The 21,826-nt window shown below is 45.8% G+C and overlaps 10 protein-coding genes across 10 annotated transcripts; 7 read left to right on the forward strand and 3 right to left on the reverse strand.

Annotated features, from left to right (window-relative positions):
• Window positions 1-243: 243 nt before the first annotated feature.
• On the forward strand, window positions 244-1,395 carry N7483_011943 (mitochondrial 54S ribosomal protein mL46; the record flags this gene model as incomplete). The annotated part of the gene is made up of 3 exons (XM_057095370.1): window positions 244-289; window positions 363-1,021; window positions 1,093-1,395. 3 exons carry the CDS (start codon window positions 244-246, stop codon window positions 1,393-1,395), a joined length of 1,008 nt encoding a protein of 335 aa, XP_056941341.1.
• Window positions 1,396-1,779: 384 nt separating this feature from the next.
• On the reverse strand, window positions 1,780-2,910 carry N7483_011944 (uncharacterized protein; the record flags this gene model as incomplete). Its single annotated transcript, XM_057095371.1, has 3 exons — window positions 1,780-2,103; window positions 2,166-2,598; window positions 2,675-2,910. 3 exons carry the CDS (start codon window positions 2,908-2,910, stop codon window positions 1,780-1,782), a joined length of 993 nt encoding a protein of 330 aa, XP_056941342.1.
• A 2,106-nt stretch (window positions 2,911-5,016) lies between these two features.
• Window positions 5,017-5,787, forward strand: N7483_011945 (uncharacterized protein; the record flags this gene model as incomplete). The annotated part of the gene is made up of 1 exon (XM_057095372.1): window positions 5,017-5,787. One exon carries the CDS (start codon window positions 5,017-5,019, stop codon window positions 5,785-5,787), a length of 771 nt encoding a protein of 256 aa, XP_056941343.1.
• A 2,293-nt stretch (window positions 5,788-8,080) lies between these two features.
• On the reverse strand, window positions 8,081-8,545 carry N7483_011946 (ATP synthase subunit C family protein; the record flags this gene model as incomplete). Its single annotated transcript, XM_057095373.1, has 1 exon — window positions 8,081-8,545. The coding sequence occupies one exon, from the start codon at window positions 8,543-8,545 to the stop codon at window positions 8,081-8,083; it is 465 nt and encodes a 154-aa protein (XP_056941344.1).
• A 3,079-nt stretch (window positions 8,546-11,624) lies between these two features.
• Window positions 11,625-12,917, reverse strand: udpA (UDP-N-acetylglucosamine 1-carboxyvinyltransferase family protein; the record flags this gene model as incomplete). Its single annotated transcript, XM_057095374.1, has 1 exon — window positions 11,625-12,917. One exon carries the CDS (start codon window positions 12,915-12,917, stop codon window positions 11,625-11,627), a length of 1,293 nt encoding a protein of 430 aa, XP_056941345.1.
• A 428-nt stretch (window positions 12,918-13,345) lies between these two features.
• N7483_011948 (putative UDP-N-acetylmuramate dehydrogenase) lies at window positions 13,346-14,380 on the forward strand (the record flags this gene model as incomplete). The annotated part of the gene is made up of 1 exon (XM_057095375.1): window positions 13,346-14,380. One exon carries the CDS (start codon window positions 13,346-13,348, stop codon window positions 14,378-14,380), a length of 1,035 nt encoding a protein of 344 aa, XP_056941346.1.
• Window positions 14,381-14,957: 577 nt separating this feature from the next.
• Window positions 14,958-16,437, forward strand: N7483_011949 (UDP-N-acetylmuramate--L-alanine ligase; the record flags this gene model as incomplete). Its single annotated transcript, XM_057095376.1, has 3 exons — window positions 14,958-15,784; window positions 15,814-16,009; window positions 16,042-16,437. The coding sequence occupies 3 exons, from the start codon at window positions 14,958-14,960 to the stop codon at window positions 16,435-16,437; spliced, it is 1,419 nt and encodes a 472-aa protein (XP_056941347.1).
• Window positions 16,438-16,749: 312 nt separating this feature from the next.
• N7483_011950 (isocitrate lyase/PEP mutase family protein) lies at window positions 16,750-17,879 on the forward strand (the record flags this gene model as incomplete). The annotated part of the gene is made up of 3 exons (XM_057095377.1): window positions 16,750-17,236; window positions 17,309-17,790; window positions 17,850-17,879. 3 exons carry the CDS (start codon window positions 16,750-16,752, stop codon window positions 17,877-17,879), a joined length of 999 nt encoding a protein of 332 aa, XP_056941348.1.
• Window positions 17,880-18,492: 613 nt separating this feature from the next.
• On the forward strand, window positions 18,493-19,008 carry N7483_011951 (GNAT family N-acetyltransferase; the record flags this gene model as incomplete). Its single annotated transcript, XM_057095378.1, has 1 exon — window positions 18,493-19,008. One exon carries the CDS (start codon window positions 18,493-18,495, stop codon window positions 19,006-19,008), a length of 516 nt encoding a protein of 171 aa, XP_056941349.1.
• A 694-nt stretch (window positions 19,009-19,702) lies between these two features.
• On the forward strand, window positions 19,703-20,953 carry N7483_011952 (uncharacterized protein; the record flags this gene model as incomplete). The annotated part of the gene is made up of 1 exon (XM_057095379.1): window positions 19,703-20,953. The coding sequence occupies one exon, from the start codon at window positions 19,703-19,705 to the stop codon at window positions 20,951-20,953; it is 1,251 nt and encodes a 416-aa protein (XP_056941350.1).
• Between the last annotated feature and the right edge of the window lie 873 nt (window positions 20,954-21,826).

The raw sequence follows: 21,826 nt of genomic DNA on the forward strand, positions 1-21,826 counted from the left end.
CTTTGCACCGCTGAATGATCGACTGGTCGTGGAGAAATCTAAACACAGTGAAGATAAGGTGGGTGCATGGGAGAAGGAAAGAATTTTGTGATTTCGAAGCGCAATTTAAAGGGCCCCGCTAGTCCAAAGTGGGACTAGTGCAAACGTGACCGGGGAACTTTTCTCGGAGTCTCAACATGAGCATCAAGGTCGATCAACCAAGGGGAACGTATACTCATCGTCAATTCCCTTTAATTCGTGGTGATGGCTACAGGAACATCTGGTGTTCGCCGTATGGCGCCACTGCTGCGTATGTCATGGTTTCCCCTCAATTCTCCCAATTGCGAACAAAGGAAACTTCCATACTAACCATTTGAATCCAGGTCCATCAAGACTCGACTCTGGCGTCTGCCGAAGCTGTCAAGAAACTCTGGGTCGTCGCAATTATGCTTCAGCGGCTGCAACCGAATCTACATCTACATCGCCCGCCCCTTCCTCTTCCATAAACCCCGTCTACACCATCAATGCCGGTGTGGTTCTCTCCCGCCCACCCCAGATCACCCGTGACCTCGAACCCTTCGAAAAGGCATTTTTCTTCTACCAGAAGCGTCTGAACGAGCGTTTGGCCCTCCCTTTCACTAAATACTTCTACTTCAAGCGTGGTACCCCGCTAGACGAGGACTGGAAGAAGAAGATCCAGGTTCGCCAAACTGCCGCGCGTGACATTGGCAAGTACAACGCGTACGCCAATGATGCTTGGAACGATGAGCTTCTTTTGGGATCTCAGGAATCAGAGCCGGAATACCAGGTTGAGCAACTAGTACTGGATGCGGAGTCGACTGCCAATGCGACTTCTCAGGATACCAGTAAAAAGGAGGAGATCCCGCGACCACACTCACGAGTGACGGAGGCTGATAAGACGGGCGACCAAAAGAGTCTGAACCGTTTGTTGCCCAGGACTCTGTACCTCCTGGTTCAGTCGAAGGAGGGCTACTGGAAGTTCCCCAGCACACCAGTGCAAGCACAAGAGACTCTTCGTGAGGTGGGTTGATTCACCTATCATCTTCATTTGTTTTCTCCCAGGTCAAATTATATTAACATGCTACTTTTTAGGCTGCTGAGCGCACTCTTTCCCAAACCGCCGGTGTCAACATGAACACCTGGATGGTCGGTTTCCACCCTTCCGGTCACCACGTCCACAACAACTTCAAGGCCCGTGTCGATAAGGCCACCGGAGCTGAGACCCACGGCGAGAAGACTTTCTTCATCAAGTCTCGCATCATGGCTGGTCAGGCCGACCTGACAGCCAGCGCTGAGAGCCTGAAGGATTTCAAGTGGTTGTCGAAGGATGAGATCCCCCAATACGTGTCGCAGGAATACTACAGCAACATCAAGAACATGCTGGCTGATCGGTAAATGTTCTAATGATTGGAGCTCATGTGATATATAACTTTTGTTTTGCTGAGGTGGGAAAGGAGAAAGAGACCTGAAGGATGTTGGCTCAGAAACCAGTGAGTTGGTTCTGGGGAAAGCGTTACTATTAACGCACTGCATATACTTTTACTGCGCATGCCATGTATAACTAGATTATTTTCTTGTTCTGTCAATCAAACTCATTCTATGAATCTATTTGAATGTTCATATACAACCTTGGAAGCTCGTAACAATAGGGTATAATAAAACAAAATTAAAGAAAACACGACCTCATATCTCTTGGTAGGAAGATTCAAGCATCTTCCTAGTAAATTTCATGAATCAGACATAGGTCAGCTGCTCATAATCTTTCCAACTTGGAGAAGACTATGGCCCGTACTGCTGCTGTTGGAAAAGATGCGGGGGATAAGGACCAGGTGCCGCAGAGTTGTAAGGGTATTGCACCGAAGTAGCAGGCTTGTTGTGGTCCGAGCCCCCATCAAGTTTATACCAGTTTACCAGACTCAGTAGAATACCAATGAAGATTCCAATGACAAATACAAATTGGAGGACATCCTGCACAACAGCCAGGTAAACAGGAACATCGATATAAAATGGGTTGCCGAGGTAGTACTTCATTGCAATGATGGCAAACATCAAGGTGTAGCCGAACCAGCAAAGACTACCAGTAATGACGGCAAATATGGGCATCTAAAACAGTATTAGCTGGGTCTGCTCTTTCACCTGTATCTAGTTAGTTTTTCGATCCTTACCTTGGAAGTAAAGCGATGAGCCCCAGCCTTCAACGCGACATAGATACCCCAAGCAAAAATTTCCAATGACACGATGAAGTAGACAATGGTGCGAGCGGTATAAATCTTGTTGGAATCTTTTAACAACTTCACAGTATAAGTTTCCTCAACCTCCTTAACAATCAAAGCAGTGTATACACCGAAATCGGCAAGAGAAACTACTGTGACGACGGCCAGCACAACCCAATGGAAGGCGCTCAAGACCGCATATGGTCTCCCTGAATCAGTGAGACGATCCAAGAGCTTATGGATGATTGTGTAAAAGACCATAAACACGAGACAGTATCCAACCACGGAGAATAAGTAACTGAGGATGTAGGCGATGTGATAGGTTTCTTTGACGGTGGCATTGGCGAGGTAGAGGATATCGACGACCACTTCGAGTGTTTGCGCCCTAGAGAGTCAAAAGTTTATGAGCATTTGAGAATTTGGATCAACCAATTCGAGTATCTCTTTGACAGAGCACATACATCAGCCATATCACTAGAGCAGCAATCGTGCCCCTTAGTGGGCTAATCGCAGGTCGAATTGTGCATGCCCAAACGGCGAATTTGAGTAAGACCAGCAGGATGAGACAGTCGAACGCGACTTGTACAAAATACAGTTTTTGGTTGACAATGTCATGATAAGATAGCTGTTCTTCTTGGTTCCAGTAGTTCGTATTCTCATAGGAATAATAGCTGTAGTACCTGCGAACGAGATTCATGGTGTATCGATTCTTCTCAAGACTGGCTGTAAACTTGTCGCTGTACTTCGTAGGGCTGTTGAAGACCCAGTCTCAATGAATCTTCGAGCTTGCTTCTTCAATTATACGAATAGTTAGGATGGACTCAAATCCTTTACGGATTCTTCAGGCACACTTTAGCCATGCGCGCCTCTTAAGGGTCTGGTTTCCATGAGTTGTTAGTCATTGACTAAGAGGCTCTTGAGCCTTCTAGGGGTCCAAACACGAGGCCGAAGCGAGTTCAAACCTATGCTGATTGGTTACTTATGATTAGGGCGTTAAGAATACGGGGTCACTCGGCCTTTCAAGGCTGATTTCCCCTTTCCGCCCCCATGCATTGCCCTGTGAATTTCGGTAGTCTATTTCCTTCAGCTTTTTTGACTCCTATTTTTGTGAAATTACTTCCAGGATTGCAGACTTGCAGTAGGGCTATTAAGTATTGTTCTAGAAACATGCAAGTAACACTCGAGGGTATACATGATGTCAGGTATGGAGCTCGGGAGACCTGGAGATGACAGGGGTTCTCCAGTATTAACATTTGAACTTAGCGGGAGACAATAAGCACTTGGGCAGATAATATAAAGAATTTGACCTAAATAAACAAATAAACAGGAGATTCTGGGGTGGCGCAGGGTACTTTGTACTAGTAGTGCAGGGTATAAAAGGTTTGACCGCGTGAACTATAATTAGACCCGCCCATCAACCCACAGCTCAACTTTCATCTTTTTCATCTCTGCTTTGTTCTCAAAAGTTGACAACTCCCCTTTTTATTAATGTGCATCAAGTCGACCTCGGCAACTCCGGTCATGACCAAAATCTTGTGGCTTTCAGATTGCCTTCTTCAGCTGCGTGCAGACTGTGGAGAGTGAAACTGTGGCTGAGTCGCATCCACCGCCACCTCAATAGCCACCTAACCAAAGCTGTCAGATTCGGTCAAGGAAGAACCCAGAGCTTTTTTCTTTCAGCTCTCCTATGGAACTCGGGCACTGGTGCACCACAGGTTCACGGCCACGGTCCCAGGCGATCGTCTTCGAATAGATCCGAAAAGTATAATCACGCTGCACCCGTGGCAAAGAAGATGTCGCACGAGTGGTTTCAGCAAGGAAGAATTAATCCACCGAGTTTGTACCCTTCAGCTCTTCTCTAACATCATGGGTCATTGAACTCTTTTCCCACCTTCCTATTCCTTTTTTTCTCTGATTTTTGGGGAATCCTTTTACATGTTCGTCACAACTGTGATTCATCCTCCGAGTATGCATGGTGACCCGCCACTTCCAAACTGGCCCGCAGCCATCTGCCGCTGAAGCGAACCAAGAGAATTCAGAGAGGGGCTTCCCATTCTCCTGGACTCGTGGAGAATCCAGCAGTTTGGTTGTCTCCAGTGTATTGGGTGATGATGTACTTTTAGCGGACTTTTTTCGCTCCTGATCCCCTGAGTGGGCGCGTTCCCAGGTTGCCAGGGGGGAGGGACAGAATTCCATATAAATAGTTTCTAGTCACGAAATTTCCCTTCTCTTAATGAATCCTCTTATAATTTAAAATATCGGAAATTTAATTGTCTCACTTGTTATCTTTTTTTCTGTCTTATTTTTTTTTGCGCCTTCATTTCTTTCGGTGCTGTGTTCCCTCGATGTCCTTTCTGGTGCAAACCGCATTCGGCACATCCGCATAATCCGCACTTCTCAACTGCATCATATCCCAACAATTTCCTCAGCCTTGCAGTCTTGAATCTTGATCTTCTACATCCTATCTTATCAACACCGCGGATCTACCGTTTCTATCTTGAATCTAATGCTGTGAACCCATTCCCCTGTACCTCGACGATCCCGTCTACCCGAAAGGTCAGCACAGACATCAAAGTTCCAACAAAAAAAATTGGAAATTTCAAGTTCTTTTTTCCAAGAGTCGCCCCGTTGACTCAAAAGACCTTGCTTCTGAAACTCTGCAGTGTCCAAGTTCCTATCAAATAACACTCACTATTTCGATTCTCATTCGCCCTTAGTTCCACATACTATAGGGCTTACACGGACTTGACCGGGAACATCACGGCCCCAAAACAAAAAGCAAAATCAACTCAGTATTGCCAAGATGCCTCCAGATGGCTCATCATTTACGGCCTTGAATCTACCATCGGGATTTACGCTACCACAGTGTATGGAATACTTCACACTGACCGCGGGCCCAAATACGGATCTATGGCGTAAGCCTCCAAACGGCGATACATCGACCGCACCCATTGTCTTCACATCATTACGACACCCATTTGTCATAGCAGAAGTAACTGTCAGCGCAGACTGGGAGATGGAATGGGATCAAGGTGGTCTGGTTATTTTTGCCGGTGCTGCGCCTCAGTCATTCTCATCCGATGCCCCGATCCTAGCCACGAGTCGCCGCGTCGGTGCCGCATGTCCTCCGTGTAAGTGGGTCAAAGCAGGCATGGAGTTTTCAGGTGGCACTGTCAATGCGTCTTCAGTTAGTGCTACGGCTGATGGTGCGGATTGGTGTCTATCACCATTGAATCAACCTGTTCAAGGGCCCATGGTTAATTCACTACGTATCAAGCTTGAGCGTATTGGTCATGCTCTCTGGATCTGGTATCAAGTTCCGTCGGCTTCGCCATATGCTTTGTCGCCTGGTGCTGTGGGAAGTACTTGGAAGAAGTTGCGAGAAGTGACGTGGTTCTTCTATGGTGTTGAGGATAAGTTTGTTCATGTTGGTGTTTATGCGAGTCGACCGACGAATCTTGGACGTGGTCAGACTATGTGGGATACTATGCATGGCTTAACGCTGGATAGTTTGTCTTCGTCTGGTACGGCTGATGGACTGGTTGTGGAATTTGAAGATCTGGAAATTTTCTAAGGTGTACGATCTCGATGATCATCGTTTCTCCTTTTTCCCTTCTCTTTTCTTTTTTTTTATTATTATTTTTTCTTCTCTCTTTTTCCTTTCTTCTTTTTTCCTTTTTGATCTTTCTTGTCTCATCTGACTGTTCATATTTTGCTTTTCTTATTCATCCTGGTGAGAATATCCTGTCATACCTTGTTATCTTTGCTTAGTACATTTCCCCTTCGCGTTTCAGCGAGCGAGTCTTTGTGGCATGATTGGAGTCAACTTTGTGTTTTTCTATGTGACTGATCCCATTCTGACATAATTATTTTTCCTATAACCTTTATTTCAACATTATTTGGTTATACAGATATCCTGAATTCTTGAGATAGATTGATTTATGTGCATACTTTGATTTTATAGCCTTTGACCGACACTATGTGCTGGATCTGAGTGTGTAATTAAAGAAAAAAATACTTCAGCTTGATTTCGATTCGGTTATCTAAACTATTTGAGAATACTAGAGAGTACGCTGCTTATTTTGACTGATTCAAACGTTCTCTCGTATATAAGGGAATAGAATCCTTTGTGATACGTGCCTGCTTGGATACTACAAGCACAGGTATCATCCGAATTTCTCCGAATTCCCCCTTTCCAAAGAGCAATGGAACAATAAGAGAATACAGTCCACATATTTTGCGGAACTGAAACAATAGTAAGACGTCTTACATTGGGACCATTAGTGTGCCCGGGCACTGTGACCAGCTGGTGACTTTATCTGACGAAAGCAAAATGCATTCGCCCGTGACTTCATCCAGATGTCTTATTTCTTGTAAAGCCTTTATCCTGCAACGATTAAAAGGCAGCTCACATTTCTCGTCGTCGCGTGCTCCGTTTTCTGATAGGAAAGCTGTGGGTCCGTAATCGGCACTAACATCTCCGCCACCTTCCGTGTTGCGCGAAACCCGCGAACGCGCGAAACGCGGGAATAGGCATGCAGGTAATATGTACCAAAAATATTCGATTTCTATTTTATAGTATTCAGGTCTAGTACGGTCCTGAATAGTACTGTTTTCAATTGAACATTTGTTCGGAAAATGGATATATGCGGTGAGGATCAGACTACTAGTAGTACAGTAAGCGCTGGCATAGATGCCCAGGTGTAGGACATTGTCAAATGCCAAGAACTTGAATAGCTTTTTATAATCGAACATTGAAAAGGAATATATTGAGTCTGGTATAATCTCGATTCTACACACTATGTAGTCCATGGATGTTTGTGTCTGAATATGTAAGTATCTATCCTGACTTCAAATTTCGAATGTTGTGCCGTACTAGTAGGTACTATGTAGTGTAAGTCTGTTGGTATATATACTTCAGATCAAACAACTTGGATGGATGGATGAAAGTAGTTCGAGTTACGTGTTCTTTGGACCAAATAACACCGGGGTTATCATCAAGAGCTATCTTCACATTCTACTCTATAAAGGATCTCATTCATTTCAGAAAACACTCCTAATGTTTACAATCTCTTGACACCTTGACTTTCGTTGATGTCACACTTGGGCACCTGAGCACATGTGCAGCTGACTCAGCCGGGTGAAGCGGGAACACGTTTCCCGAGGTCCCGGAGCTAGTGCGAGTTTTGCGCTGGGGATTGCTGGGGTGACCTCAAGCTCAATTAAGGTCCTCACGACTTGAATAAATAGCAGTCCCATAGCTCGATTGAATCTTTGACCTTTGTAGAATAAGCTGTCCAAGCATTGACCCTTAATTCATTGTGGGTGGAGAGTGGTGGACAGATGAACACGTAGCACCCCAGGAACCCCGGAAGCATCAAATTCGGAGAAAGGGGGTCTAAACATCCAAGCTCAGATGGCCCAGCATCTAGATTTTGGGGAAGAGCTGGGGGATGCGAGGAGAGCTTAAAGTTGAGAAAGAAAAACTACGTAGTTGATTTACGAAAGCTCCAAGGCCATTAATGAAAGTTGGTCACAAAGAGGACTCCAAAAAGACGTAGAGCGAAGGATTGCCAGAATCCAGAATTATAATGAAGACAGAATTTGATACGGCCGGAGGACTCAACACACAGAGTTTTGGTTTGGCTCGTTGGAAGTTGGGATGGGTGGGCCATATAGACTCTATATGTACAGAAAGAAATAGGTGTTGTAGATGACGCTGAAAAGTAGTACATGGTAATACATCACGACCAAATACCCTCCCCGGCGGACAGAAGGGAAAAGAAAAAGACAAAGGAAATTCTTTCAAGAGATTTCTATAGGTTTTTTTTTCTTCTCTTCGTTCCTCAAGCCCTTCGATCAAACGCTTAGACGTACTTGCACATCATGGCAACCATCAGGTCGAACAGACCCATGGCCTCGACGAAAGCGAAACCCAGAATGGCGTAGGAGAAGAGCTGGCCACGGAGAGCAGGGTTGCGGGAAACACTCATGAGCAGAGCGGCGAAGACGAGACCGATACCGATACCGGCACCACCGAGACCGATGGCGGCAGAACCCATACCAATGTTCTTGGAGACCTCAACCATGGCGGTGGCGACCTCAGAGGAGTACTGGCGACGAGCGGCGTGCTGGAAAGCCTGGCGAGCGTTGGCCTGGAGGAGAGTGGGAGAGGCGACGCGCTTGGGGGCAGCGAAGGTGGTGGCAGGGGCCTTCTGGGTGAAGGTGCGCTTGGCGGCAACGTTCATGTTGACGCGGGCAGCAGGGCGAGCGACCTTGGAGGACTGGGCCATGGCGGTAGCCAGGCGCTGAGTGAAGACACGGGAGGCCATTGTGAAGAGGTTTGGTTGGATTTTCCGGGAGGGAAGGAAAAGAGGTTTTGTGGTATATGGGGGATTGGGAACTTTTCAGGGAGAAAAAGCTGGGAAACTACGGAAGAAGGCCTGCCCAGGACATAAATACTCTACGGCCAAATTTTCGCCCGTCCGCCTCCTAGTCGAGGCTAGTGCGCGCTTGAAAAAAAAAGCCCTACTCTGTGCGGACTGCCGGAGTATTTCACTCGCAAATCACCTGTATCAGGAATGCTGGGGATGTGTTTTCCACTCGTTTTTCCAAAATTTCATACCTGTGTATTGATGGAAGTCGGAATGGTTCGGGTTCTAATTGTATACTTTGCGTAACATAAGACTGCTCCAAGTACATGAACCTCACCTGGGCAACTCTATTCTGGTATGTAATTCTGTCTCTGTATGTATCAATTGATAGTTGAAATACAAGTGGATCGTTTTTTTATTCCTAGCGGCTCCATAATTTACAAACTATTATGGATTTTCCCCCTGCATGAAGTCTTGCAATGGTTTCATATCTATCAAAATCCATGCATCAATGAATATCCTTACGAGGGATAAGGTAGATATATTCCATAAGAAAAAGGGGGAGCTGCATTGAAGTGATATGGAAAACCACGGAGCTTTCATGATTTTTTTTATTACCTCCCTTCCCTGCAGTGGATCATCTATGTTTCTAACTAAGTGGGTCATGATCCACCAGATCCATCTGATATACACCAATTATAATATAATCGGGATCCATGAACCCAGATTGGGGTTTCTGGATGTATTCCCGGCTTTATCCAAACCGGGCCGAGTCGGATTCCAGGTCCACCAACTATACAGTTACTGGGCAACAGATCCACTCCGGGACCACTTGGTCGGCTGAAAGGAGGGTCTATGTGGATGCTCAACTTTTCTCCCTTTCCTCGGGAATACACACACCGAGTGGTCTTTTTAGGACACGTAATTTTGCTGAGACCGGATCCGGCGTCCGATATGATGGTCGTCATTTATGAATTTTATTATTTTAATTTTTTATTCATTTCTTTTTTCCCTGGATGCGGCAGTCCGGCAAGCCAGCCATCATGAACATGCAGCAGGGGTGCAGCGGGCTTTTATATGCTAGAGAGCTATCGCGCCAACGGAAGAAAAAAAAAAATTCCCAAAAATCAGAAATAAATTTCATGAAATAAAAAAAAGAAAGCAAAAATACGAGTTGTTTGTTCTCGCTTCTTCCCTCGGCCTCCACCGATACTGGATTCCCGCGACCCGCCAGGACCCGATTATCATGAAAAATCCAGTTATTCTTCCGGTTCCCTCCAATAAGGAAACCGTGAGGCTATAAACATCCCAATTGCAAAAACCACTCCCTTAAAATGCCTATCCACCATTTATCTACTCCCCGGAAGTTCAGCTATACCTTCCCCAACCACATATAACAAACCCAACAGGGGGCTTCGGAGGCTCTGCTAAAATTCCGTTGGAAGAACCGGCTGCAGCTCGGCTGATCGCAGGAGCTTGGCAAGACCCACACCAGCTCGATTCAGGGTCATTCCGGGAGTCCTGCCCTTGCAGCTTCACTATGGCTATCCTTATTACGAGAAACGTCCTCAATTATTGACTCGAGTTGAATTGGTTATGCCGGTTGAATAACCAGCTCATTGAAACGGAGTATATACAATATGGAAGCTGACATTCGGGAGCTGACCGCTGACCGCTGAACCAGGGGCTGAAGCCGGGTCCACGGGTATTTTAGGGATGTATTGACACGGGAACGCGTAATACCGGATACGATACGTCCAATTCGACTCGTCGAAGCATCATTGATGACCCGCCGTGAGGTCATGGGATGGTATTCCTTGGCAAGGGGCTGGCATTTAACACATCTTGAAGATGAGCATAGCTCAAGGAGTCCCTTTCACCAGAGAGAATGGTTCATAGAAGAGAAGAAAAAACTTCGCAGATACGTGGCTCTTGATATTGACAAAAAAGATACATCAATCTCACCCTCCGACTCCGGAGATCGGAAGTTCCCTCTTATCCCCTATCCAACAAGCTGTTGGTGACGACGGAACCCACTTGATGGGGCAGTGGATCTCAATGAGACGCCCCGTCTTCGCAATACAGGGGGTTGTATCAGCGCTGTTGTCAGGTACAATTCACCGTGAATTTCACAAAACACGACAATGGCAGAACGGCATCAATTCACAATCGTAAGATAGGTAATTTTCGAGCCAGACGACTGTTGGGAAACGGCGTCTGTTTCTTTGGAAACGAAGCTCCAGCCAGACCTGTGAAGAATGGAGCTGCTTCCAGACGAATCATGTTAGGGTTGAGTTGCCGAAAAAGGAACAACCACTGAAGCATCACAGCTCTCAGGTATGCTCGACATAACCAATAGCCATATTCGTTCAAGTTTTATTAGAGAGACTGTAGGGATAAGGTATGCTCAAGAGTAAAATGGTAATAATACATGCCTCAAGATGGTTTGTTCAAGGCGCTTGAGTGATCCAGGATGGATCCATCGGTGCCTCGGGCAGCTCCCGTGCCCTACTCACAAAGCCACAACGGGGAACTCCCTCTCCATATAAGCAATTGACTAGCTCGGCTGCAGTAGTGCCACACTCTGGAGTTCAGCTTTCCCCAGATCTTATTCTCTCGATCTGATCCACTTTAGACTTCATCAAGCCTAGCGTCTTTAGAAGGCTATTTTGAGTCTGAGCTTGCAATAAACGGGCCAGATCATGTCTTGAAGTTGACCCCTTGCCAGTTGTGCTGTCGTGTGTGGTCAAAATTCAAACTGGAGATACCCCTCCATGTGTTTCCTAGATATGGGGCTTAGTTCCCACCCCACAAGACTTTGATCCATGCTGTCTTGTCATGCAATGTTTTTGACATCAGGCCTCAATACTCATAGTTGACATCCAAGCTATACTACATACGCGAATTTTGATCACCTAAAGACTAACAATCAGTATTTCATACCTATGTCGATATTTAGTCTGATAGACATTCTTTCCAGATGAAAATAGATCCCGAATTTGAATTTGTGAGCGAACATGCAAAGTGAAACATCCTGCTAATCATATTTTGAACTGATATGCGATTGCTCATCTGGTAATCTTCGAACTGCCACCCCTATCTGTTCCCACTTCTTCTCCAGGTCAAAGTATCCTCGGTTGATATACTTCATTCCTCCGACCACCGATGTGCCATGAGCAGCGATTGCCGCAAGAACAAGACTCGCAGTAGCTCGCAAATCAGAGCCAGCTATTAACGCAGCTGATAGCTTCCGTACACCAGAAATAACAGCCACCTGGCCCGGGTTGATCTGGATCTTTGCATTCATTGCCTGAAGACCTGGACAATGACCAAATCTGCTTTCAAAAATAGTCTCCACGACTCGACTTTTGCCATGGTCCAATGAAAGTAGCACAGTGAACTGCGGCTGAAGATCTGTCGGAAATGCAGGATATGGTCCAGTCTGTATATCAACAGAGCATGGTTTCTCAGCTTTATGAACAGTCACCGAGTTTCCCACGACATCAACAACAGCACCCACAGACCGCAATTTCTTAACGAGTATCGTCTGGTACTCGACATTGCATCGATGTATTGTCAGGGGATTTCCACATATCGCTCCAAGAATCAAGAAAGTCCCTGCTTCGATCCTGTCCTCCATGACTTTATACTGACTTGGAGATGACAATCCCCCTCGACCAACGATGATGAGACAATCAGTCCCAATGCCAGAGATATCAGCACCCATGCTGATAAGGAAATTTGCCAAATCAACCACTTCTGGCTCACGCACGGCATTGTGAATTCGTGTCACACCGTGCACTAAGCATGCAGCCATCATCACGTTCATCGTCCCCGTCACTGAGGGAGTCTCCATATTCACAGTCGCACCAAGTAATCTCGAAGCAAGAGCTTCAATAGAACCGTTTATTATATTCACAGTTGCACCCAGCTTTTTGATTCCCCGTAGATGCTTCTCAACAGGACGGGAACTTATCGCACATCCTCCAGGGAGACATAATTTGGCGTACCCGAAACGAGCTACCAATGGTCCAAGAACTAGAATCGACGCTCGTAGACTACTAACTAGTTCGTCAGGTATAGAGTGTTGTTTTGCATTCGTCATGTTGATCTCCAGAACATCGTCAACGCATGATACATCTGCGCCAAGGCATTGCAAAATCCGGCCCATGTTGTTAACATCTGAGATGGGTGGAATCCCTTGAATTGTACTTGTTCCACTAGCTAGTAATGTCGCTGCCATAAGTGCCAGTCCTGCATTTTTGGAACCAGAGACGTGAATATCTTCAGTAACATCGTGTCCACCGGTAATAGCGATATAATCAGACATCGCGTTAATAGATTCAGAATTGAGGCGATAAGCTTTGATAATTTCGACCTGATAACCCAAAGGGACAGGCATATAGTCACGATGTTTATTCAATCCCAATTCGGAGATATCCGTCGCGTGGAAGATGTTTGCGTCAAGTGTAACCACGAAGTCGCGCTCTTAAACCAATCGACCACTGCCACTGCGAACTGACGAAAAAGATGTGATTCTTTTTTTCTCATGCAAGAAATAGATGGTCAGTCAGATCAGCACGGTGACCTCCGTAATCAAGACGATAATAGCCCAAGATGCGACTGGTCAACTCGACCGGTCAAGATCACGTCCCAAGAGGGACGGTTTCGCGCCGATCTCCATCCTCAGGATCATTTCATGCAGGCAGCCTTGCATCGACTCATTTCATCACTCTGCATCAAAGTCCCAAGCCACAAATGTCTGTCTTGTTCTGGGAAGAGAACGTGAATTTGCAGTCCTATAACACGTTCAATGTTAAATGTGTCGCGCGGTGGCTTGTCCGGGTACGAAATCTCGATCAACTTAGCCACCTTGTCACTTCAGCTCGGTTCCGTGAGAATCGACATTTGATTCTTGGCGGTGGGAGTAATATCCTGCTCGGAAATTCTGAATATGATGGCGTTATTCTGAAAAGTGAGATTAAGGGGATTGAGGTTGAAACTGAAGACGATCAGCATATCGTGCTTCGTATTGGTGGTGGTGTTGAATGGGGCTCACTTGTGGGATATTGTCTCGACAACCACCTCGGTGGTCTGGAGAATCTTTCGCTAATACCTGGCACGGTCGGTGCAGCACCTATCCAAAATATTGGTGCATATGGAGTGGAATTGAGTGATGTCTTGGTCTGTGTCGAGACATTTGACGTGGATACTGGTGAAACGAGACTCATGATGAAAGATGAGTGTGAGCTTGGGTATCGAGATAGTATCTTCAAGCATTCTCTGAGAAGTTTGATGGTCTGTTTTGTTACGATTAGAGTGACCAAACCGGGATATCACTGTCTCAACACATCCTATATGTCAGTCCAAGAGGTCTTACTGGATCGTGGGATCTCAATACCAACCATTCGCTCTATTAGTGAAGCGGTATCTCTGCTTCGGATGAAGAAGCTATTTGATCCGAAGAATATCGGAAATGCAGGAAATTTTTTCAAAAATGTGATATGTGATGAGTCGATGTATCGGAGAATTGCGAGGATTGATGCCAATGTTCCATTTTACCGCAGATTTGATGGCATGTTCGTCATACCTGCTGCATGGTTGATTGAGAGATGTGGCTGGAAAGGAAGAGAATTTGATAACGTGGGAGTATCAAGAAGTCATGCTCTTGTTCTTGTCAATCTTGGTCGGGCACAGGGTCGTGAGATTGTTTGGTTGGCGGGTTTGATTATGAGGGATGTGAAGGCTCAACTTGGGTTAATATTGACACCTGAAGTCAATATTGTGAGCTAGATTATTGTGATTACAGCCATAGCTTAGACAGAAACTATTTGTAATACTCTCAGGCTTGAATTTACTACCTAGGTACACACATGGGTACCTACCTCAGTACCTACCACCACTTTTCCTTCCAGGTACCTAGGTAGTAGCCTTGGAAATCTCAGACTCTTTTATATCTACAGCCTGAGTGACCTTAAATTATACGTACATTGTGGACTCCGTAGCTGCCACTGATTGATTAGTGACCTTCCAAGGTTGATGAATGTATGTATGGAAGTGTACAGGCTAGTAATTTGATCACTGATTCTAATTGTTATAGAATATTGAGGCCATCATGTGTGCTTCTGGTCTACGCTACTTTCAAAAGATCGCTCAAGTCTGAGATCTGGTATTCACCAAGAATAATATGACAGCTCAATTCCAAGGTTGCTTTAAGAATAACTTCAATTCAAAAAGTTGGCAGTTCCGTTGAGAAGCTGCATGATCGACACTGCACTCTGGCCCAACCGCTCATATTCTCCATCATTGAAGTTCATGAAATACTCTCATGTCTCACCATCCTGAACAGAGTCGAACCATTTCTAAAATCATGTCTCTTTCAAATTTGAGGAAGTCTCTTTCATATGAGCAGCCTCCATCTCTACTCGCATTTCCCCCCTCAATCGGCCTGGTCCATTTCGTCGGCATCGGTGGCCATGGAGTCTCTGGCCTAGCCTTGATCCTCCATAAAATAGGATATACGGTACAAGGAAGCGATGCGAAAGAAAGCGACAACATCAACAGACTACGAGCTGCAGTTGTCACGGTCTTCATTGGCCATGACGAGGCATACGTGAATTCTGCAAAGCTGGTCGTCGCTTCAGCTGCAGCCTGGATAGTCAAATTTCGCCCCAGAGACAATATTCAAGTTAAATTAGCAAGAGAAAAAGGCATTCCAATGATCCACCGAGCTGAACTACTGGCCGAATTAATGCGAAACAAGAAAGCAATTGCGGTGGGTGGCAGCCACGGGAAAAGTACTACCACCAGTATTATCGGTGGTATACTCGAAGCTGGTGGACTTAACCCAACCGTTGTGACAGGAGCCATTATGAATCTCTACGACTCAAATTCCCATCTCGGCTCGGGTGAGTGGGTAGTCGCTGAAGCGGATGAAAGCGATGGCTCCTTTTTGTGCTTGCCACACTTGATCACCGTCGTCACGAATATCGATAGCGACCATTTCATATACTGGAAAGATCAAACCAAGACCCGAGCTGCATTTACTCGGTTTGTTCGGAATATGCCATTCTATGGATTGCGCGTCATTTGCATTGATGATCCAGGTGTCCGTCAGATTCTACCTCTTCTGCAGGACCGGGATATTATTACCTACGGTATTTCAGAAGATGCAGACTTCTGTGCAGAGAAGATCTGGTATCTTCGTGATAGATGCAGTTTCATAGTTCTATGCCTAGCCCAGAGACCCAGTCTCAACGCAGAATTGGTCCCATATCGATTAAGGCGCTTGGGATAGAAAATGTTCGAAATACACTTGCGGCGATTGTTGTTTCAACCGATCTGGGCATTGGAATAGAGAATCTGAATCAATCCTTGAGCTCTTTCCCTGGTCTGCATCATCGGTTCCAAGTTGTTGGTTCTGTGAGTGGTATTACGGTCATTGATGATCACAGTGCTCATCCTGCCGAGATAAATGCGGCGATTCGGATGGCCAAGCAGACGGGGGCCCGAAGATCATTGCTGTCAATCAGCCAAGCGCGAGACTCAAAATAGTAGAAGGCTGGCTGGATGAATACCCTGCTTTGTTCAAAGGAGCCGATCATGTTATTATTGGTCAGGGAGAAGGAGGGAATATGGCGGCGGCAACAGAGGGCCGAGAGATGCTTGTTGAATACTTGCGAGCTTATGGGCGTGAAGATGTTATTTCCATGCCCGACTCGAATCAGCTACCAAGACTGATCTCTGAAAAAGCTGGAGAGGGTGATATTGTTATATGCATGGGCTATTTAGGATCTGGTCGTTGGGCAAAGGAACTGATACAGCATCTTGGAGAGGTTAAATCTACATAGATCTATATTGAACTTAGGAAATTGACATAAACTATTGACATAGACCAATTCAATTCCAGATGTTCCATCAAGCACTGAGATCGTACTCCCATGACCCCGAGTCTAAACCTTGGAATGATATGGATCTGGACCACAATTGCGGGGAGAAGAGGGACATCCCGCGATCGGATGCGCCAAAATACCCACATCGTTCTTCATCAATTTACCTTAAACCATCATTCGCCGATATCGCCTCAAGTTGTCGGGCTTAAAAAGTCGCAGGTTTCTTTATTTATTTTCAAAACAGCAAGATTTGAATAGCCTTCAACCAAAATGCCTCTCAGCAGTGTCCCTTACCCCTTCCAATTTGATTCCACAGCACCGCCTTCAGGGCCCGAAGATGGAGCCAAAACAGACCTTAACATGAGCCTCCAAAATGTCCGTGGACGCATCCCATCTATTCAAGCCTCCCGTCTCCGAACTATGTTCCTAGAAGCACGCAATGACCCAACCAAAATCATCGCCCACGCCTGCACGTACGACGGACTATCCTCCCGCCTCGTCGAGGAAGCCGGATTCCCCATAGTATTCCTAGCTGGCTACGCCGTATCCAGCTCGCACGGTCTCCCAGACGCAGGCTATATTGCCATGGCGGAGATGTGCGAAAAGATCCAGGATAGTTATCGACAGGTTTCGGTGCCTATCATGGCGGATGGTGATACCGGGTATGGAAGTCCGATGAATGTTAAGCGAACGGTTGAGAGTTTCGCTGCAGCTGGTGCAGCGGGTGTCATGATTGAAGATCAGCAGTGGCCGAAGAGTAAGTTTACCTTATCATCCCTTCAGATTCTCTATCCTACTGGATAGTGACTGACTATTCTGAATCTACTAGGATGCGGTCATACAAAGGGTAAGAGCGTTGTATCTCGCGAAGAAGCATTTGCACGTATGCAAGCTGCTTGTGACGCTCGGAATGAAGGCCGGGATATATTCATTCTTGCGCGAACAGATTCCTTGATGCATGGCTGGGAAGAAGCCATGGCGCGAGCACAGGAATTCAAGCGCATAGGTGCAGATGCGATCTTTATCGAAGCTTTACCGGATAGAGCGGCAATGAAGCGCGCTGCAGATGAACTTGATATCCCAGTATTTGCAAATATTATTGAAGGGGGTAAGACGGAGAATCTGTCTGCGAAGGAACTCGCGGAGATGGGGTACAGTGCAGTGGCTTATCCTTGGACTTTGGTGGCTGCTCATCTGAAGGGTATTCGGGATGCGTTGGATAATTTGAAAAGAAGTATGACTGTTGGTGCACCTCCGATGATTCTTAGTTATGATGAGGTCTGTGAGGGTGTTGGCTTCAATAAATATTGGGTAAGTTTTCTATGCGAGGTTTATGGATGGAATTGAACTAACTTGGGATGTTTCTGTAGGAACGGGAGGAGAAGTATAAGTATAACTAAGACATAGAGATGATTAGTATCATCTCAGGACTTGGATGGATTCATGGATTTTTTTCTGGAACTGTTAGATTGAAGAGCGTGATTGCCTAGAATGTTACGGCCTTTGATTCAGACATTCCAGATCTATGAGAGAGGATTCGCGGGCGGTTATGCCAGACGACTTGCGTCCAGTTGGGGGAGAACCAGAGTTCAGTATATTTTAGGATCTCGAGGTATACCTATGCCAGTGGGATTTGTGTTGAGATTACGCCGGTCACTCTATCTGAGTTTAATCGAAATCGAAGAGCAACTTGAAATGCCGATATTGCTGTGTAGATTGAGGATGTGGTGAGATAGTGGTGCCAGCGAAAAGTCTCTGTTGATTGGTTTATTGAGCCGGATATAGTTTCCACTATATCAATCCCCACATCAGTGCGCCCTGTGGATGACATCGGGAATCTTAGAAACTGCACACATGGAAATATTTAATAACCTAATTAGAAGCATCATCAAATCAGCTCGCAAAATCCTCTGGAAAACAACACAAAACCTACTCTGCGCTAGTTGTGTCCAACCAATTTCAAACCAAGGACACCATCTCAAGTTCTCAACCCCGATCCCATACCTAATCACGATGGGAAGTGCAACTCCAACCTCTGATTCCTCCTATGTTCTGCGCAACCACCGACCAGGGGATATGGGATGGATCATCCACCGACATGGGATATTGTACAGCCAAGAATATGGCTGGGACGAGCGTTTCGAAGGACTCGTCGCTAGTATCGCTGGGGACTTCATCAAGAACTACGACCCGAAATCAGAGCGCTGTTGGATCGCCGAACGAGACAACACCTTCCTTGGATCCATCATGCTAGTCAAGGATACCAGCTCAAACGAAAATGCGGCAAAGATTCGGTTGCTCTTGGTGGAGCCGAGTGCTCGGGGACTCGGGCTTGGTCGTGCGCTGGTACGACAATGCGTGGAGTTCGCAAGGGATGTGGGTTATTCATATGTCAGATTATGGACTCAGAGTACATTGGTCTCAGCGCGGCGAATTTATGGAAGGGAAGGATTTGTACATGTTGCATCAGAGGAGCATGCATCATTTGGAGTCAAGATGATCGGTGAGGTTTGGGAGCTGAAGTTGTAGACGGGAAGATGGCCAGTAAAGGATTGGAGAAGTCGAGATGTTCTATAAAACTGATAATGGCACCATGTTGCAAGATGAGAAGTTTTATTAGAAAGATAAAAGTCGACCTGTGAACAACACTGGTATCAGATATTGGAACATTCAATCATTTTGATGCCCACCGGAAAGGTGGTGTGGAAGATAATAAAATTATCTCTGATAGCCCTTGTAATAAATAACAATTTGGGTTGTAAAAAACCAATGATTCCTGGTCTTTCAAGCTGCTGTTATTTTTCTGTTCATGGCTGTCTCCAAACTCCTGATGTTGTGGTGTTCCTCGATCTCGAGTTCAACTCTAACCCCAAGTTCTCTTATCATCATCATTCACTGTACAAACCAGTGTTGAGATCAAACATTATGTGAATGAGTTTGTTAGGTGTTGGTATCACATGGTGGTCCACAATCGTTTGCTCGCCATTCACTCGAGGTGGTTTTCCCCTGGTCCAGTGGAGACTGCGAGTGTCAGTGGCATTCACTACATATGACCATTCACTCATCCAAATTGTTTGTCCAGATGTCAGTCCTTAAATTTCCAGTCCACAACTTTTGATTTCTCTTCTTTAAATATTCTCTTCTTCATCTCCATTCCTACCATACTTACAGCTGGTTCTGTTCTCTTTTTGTTCTCCCCTCTCTGCTCTTCATTAATATCAAAATGGCTGGTCCATTTTCCGACTTTATTTACCCAGGGGAGGAGTTTTCAAGCTCCTTGGACGACCTGTATCTTCCAGTGCTGGCACTGGAAGACTGCGAGATGGGACTGGCTGGCCCATCCTCTCTCAAAACAGACCATGAGGCGAAGCCGAGCCTCTTTGCATTGTGTCCCCCAACGCCGGCCGTTGGAGACTTTGATCCAGACATCGCTGTCCCTGTACCTCCTCACAGTCCGTTTCAAGACAAGTTTCCACCAATTGCACCAATCACTCGCGATGAGGATGGCCTCGATGTGGCTCAAGAAAGACGAGACCGCGACAAGGAAATTTTCACGCTTTGGGCAGAATCGCGATTCAGTCCATTGGACCAAATGCGCCGTCCGGCGCGGCCATCACCCTTCATGAACGACTTTGACTTCACATACTCATTTTGGAATCTTGTTGATGTTCCTCTCATCACATTGGCTCCGGAAAGTGGTTTGCCCCATCAGGTCTACGAGAATTTCACCAAAGAGCAGAAAAAGCGTGTCCGCTTCTTCTCGGTACAAAGCTACCCATCCACTTTCTGGCATTTGGTTGAGCGTCTGATCCCGATCCATGACTGTATGCTCGATTTTTTCGAAGCAAACGACCAGAACATACATCTCCTTGACGACTTCCCAAGAAATATTGCTCGCCACATGATGAAGAAGATACAACTCGATCACCAGAAACTGGTCACCAAGCTCGATTCTGTGATGATTGGAGAGTGGAACGGACAGATCGCCTACCCGGACGTTGAAGTCAACACTATGAAGATGTTTCTCATGTTCAGAGATCTCCGGAGAGCTCAGGAATGGCTTAGGCAGGAAGTTGACAACATCCATCAACTTGCCACTAAGCGAGCTCATCTACTCGAGTTGATGGAGACAGGAGGTAATACCAGAGGAGTACGTGCTGCTAAAAGACGAACCACTCCTGGTGTCAGAGCAGAATTTCGCATTCGCACCGAGGCGAAAGTCGGAGTGATGGCTAGGTCAATTTGCGACCTTGCCAGAAGACTGCGCAAAGTACACAGATATTTCGCTGGCGAATTCCTCCGACTTCACAACCACCTCGCTGATAATATGAGCTACAAACCCGCGGCTGGTCCGCTGTTTGATGAAGAAATCCACCCCATTCGAATGAACCCGATCTATGAGGGCTATGCAATGGATCCGGCTGCTGAGAGTGTGGACTGGATGAAGAATTTGATCTCCGAGGAGGAGGAGTAAGGGGGAGTTTCTTTTTTTTCTCTTTTTTTTCTCTAATTAATTTCAAAAAATCAAAAAAGAAAATTTATCTTTATCATTCTCTGAAGTTGAGAGCTTCCAAGACTGTAGAATTTCACTTTGGTACAACCGTTAGTGGTCTAGGAATTGATACCACTTAGACTATATCTCGTCGACTACCTCAGGATCTTTACCTGATGTCTTGAACACTGAATATCCCGGCCTGGAGACCTGACTCGGATCAATCCTACCTAGTAGTAGCTCTAGTAATCCTAGGCCCATGAGGCCTAGATCCTACACATGCATACATCAAGGTTCAAGTTCTTATATTCGAGGTGTGGATTGGAGAATGCACATCTCAATGCATTTGACATTCAGGTAGATATTCTACTTCACCTTACGAGTATGACAGACAATTATGAAGAAGTAATTTCAATAAGATCATGGGAGTCATTACATACATCCTGGAGATAACCAGACCCACCCAGCTCTTCAAAGGCTTTCTATGGGGTGACAGTTCAAGCTCACCAACATGAGGGACGACAAAGGAAAATCATTAATAACAAGGAAATAGAAATACTCAAAAGCAGGGCGATGAGAGGGGATAAAAACAAAAACCGAGAGGATAGGAAAATCGTAAAAAATAGCAAGCCGCAGGTATCAAATACAGGGGAATCAAGCGTGTAGATAACAATCTGACAACTTTGTTTTTCTTCTTTTTGGCGTTTTGATAAGTTGTCACTGTGCTGGTTGACAGTTGACATGAGAGATCCATGGGTATCTCACTTAGAGCGAGCGCCAAAGAATCGCAACGAGGGGTACCGCAATGGTAATCAAGAGCAGGGTCCTGATGAATCAGTGTCAGTATTTGCGACT

This window comes from Penicillium malachiteum (genome assembly GCF_028827825.1).
Source record: "Penicillium malachiteum strain IBT 17515 chromosome Unknown utg000005l:1.0-9002435.0:326005.0-9005861.0, whole genome shotgun sequence".
Lineage (NCBI taxonomy): Eukaryota > Fungi > Ascomycota > Eurotiomycetes > Eurotiales > Aspergillaceae > Penicillium > Penicillium malachiteum.